The 1,222-nt window shown below is 44.7% G+C and overlaps 1 protein-coding gene across 1 annotated transcript; it reads right to left on the minus strand.

Moving 5' to 3' along the window:
• Positions 1-149: 149 nt before the first annotated feature.
• Positions 150-1,091, minus strand: LOC101565907 (olfactory receptor 5D18-like). Its single transcript, XM_004648731.1, has one exon. The coding sequence runs from the start codon at positions 1,089-1,091 to the stop codon at positions 150-152; it is 942 nt and encodes a 313-aa protein (XP_004648788.1).
• Positions 1,092-1,222: the final 131 nt, after the last annotated feature.

Here is a 1,222-nt window from a genome sequence, read left to right on the forward strand (position 1 = left end):
GTAAGCAGGTGCTTTAATCAGCTGAGCTATCTGGCCAGATCTGAAATTATTCTTCAATTGAATACAAACTCTATTAATTTAAAAGTTATCCTTAAAGTATGACGAGCACACTTTACCCACATATCAGGGAAGAATGCACAGTAGTATGTTCAATAAGAAAACATTTTACACGTCATTATGTTGTGGACCGTGTTTTTCACATCCTTATTTCTGAGGCTGTAGATCAGGGGGTTCAGCATGGGGATCACCACCGAGTAAAACACAGAGGCCACTTTGAATGTGTGCCTGGAGCTCTCGGAGTTGGGCACGCAGTAGAGGAAAAAAATGGTGCCATAGAAGACGGCGATGGCCATCAGGTGGGAGACGCAGGTGGAGAAAGCCTTTCTGCGCCCGCTGGCTGAGCGCATCTTGAGAATGGTAACCAGGATGAACGCATAAGACGGGAGAATAACAAGGAGTGTGCTGATTGCATTGAATGTGGAAATAATGAACAGAAGTAACTGGTTTATATGAGTATCTGAGCTGGACAGGGAGAGTAGGGAGGAGATGTCACAGAAAATGTGATCGATTTTGTTGGAACCCGGAAAAGATAACTGCAAGGTGGAGCAGGTCAATATCAGGGAGCAAGCCACTCCCCAGGAATAGGAGCCCAGTACCAGCGTGAGGCAGAGTTTTAGTGACATGGTAGCCGTGTAGTGAAGGGGGTCACAGATGGCCACAAAGTGGTCATAGGCCATGGATGCTAATAAAAAGGCTTCTGTTATCACAAAAATGCCAAAGAAAATCAATTGCATTATGCACTCTGTAAAGGAAATTGGTTTGTCTTTTAAGACTAGGTTCGCCAGCATCTTGGGAGCAATCGTGGAGGAGTAGCAGAAATCCACGAAGGAGAGGTGGCCGAGGAAAAAATACATGGGGGTGTGCAGCCTGGGTTTAACTTTGATGACTGCAATCATCCCAATATTCCCTACCACAGTCACGGTGTACACACTCAGAAAAAGCACAAAGAGCAGAGCTTGCATTTCCGGAACACCTGAGAACCCCAAGACGATGAATGTGATTCCACTTTTGTTTCTATCTGGCAACGCCATGGTTTCTTTCATCTGAATCTGAAAGTCTACAAAGGGAAAATAATCAGAAGGGCGAAGATCCGGGATGCTTGCTTTCTTCTTCTTTTAGAGATGCTTTATGATGGCTCCAAATACCTTTCAGAATTTAAGTG

This window comes from Octodon degus, unplaced genomic scaffold (genome assembly GCF_000260255.1).
Source record: "Octodon degus isolate 3935 unplaced genomic scaffold, OctDeg1.0 scaffold00875, whole genome shotgun sequence".
Taxonomy (NCBI): domain Eukaryota; kingdom Metazoa; phylum Chordata; class Mammalia; order Rodentia; family Octodontidae; genus Octodon; species Octodon degus.

Bases quoted from the DNA above. Each gene is read 5' to 3' on its own strand.
- LOC101565907 (XM_004648731.1), bottom strand. From the start codon at position 1,091: ATGGCGTTGCCAGATAGAAACAAAAGTGGAATCACATTCATCGTCTTG.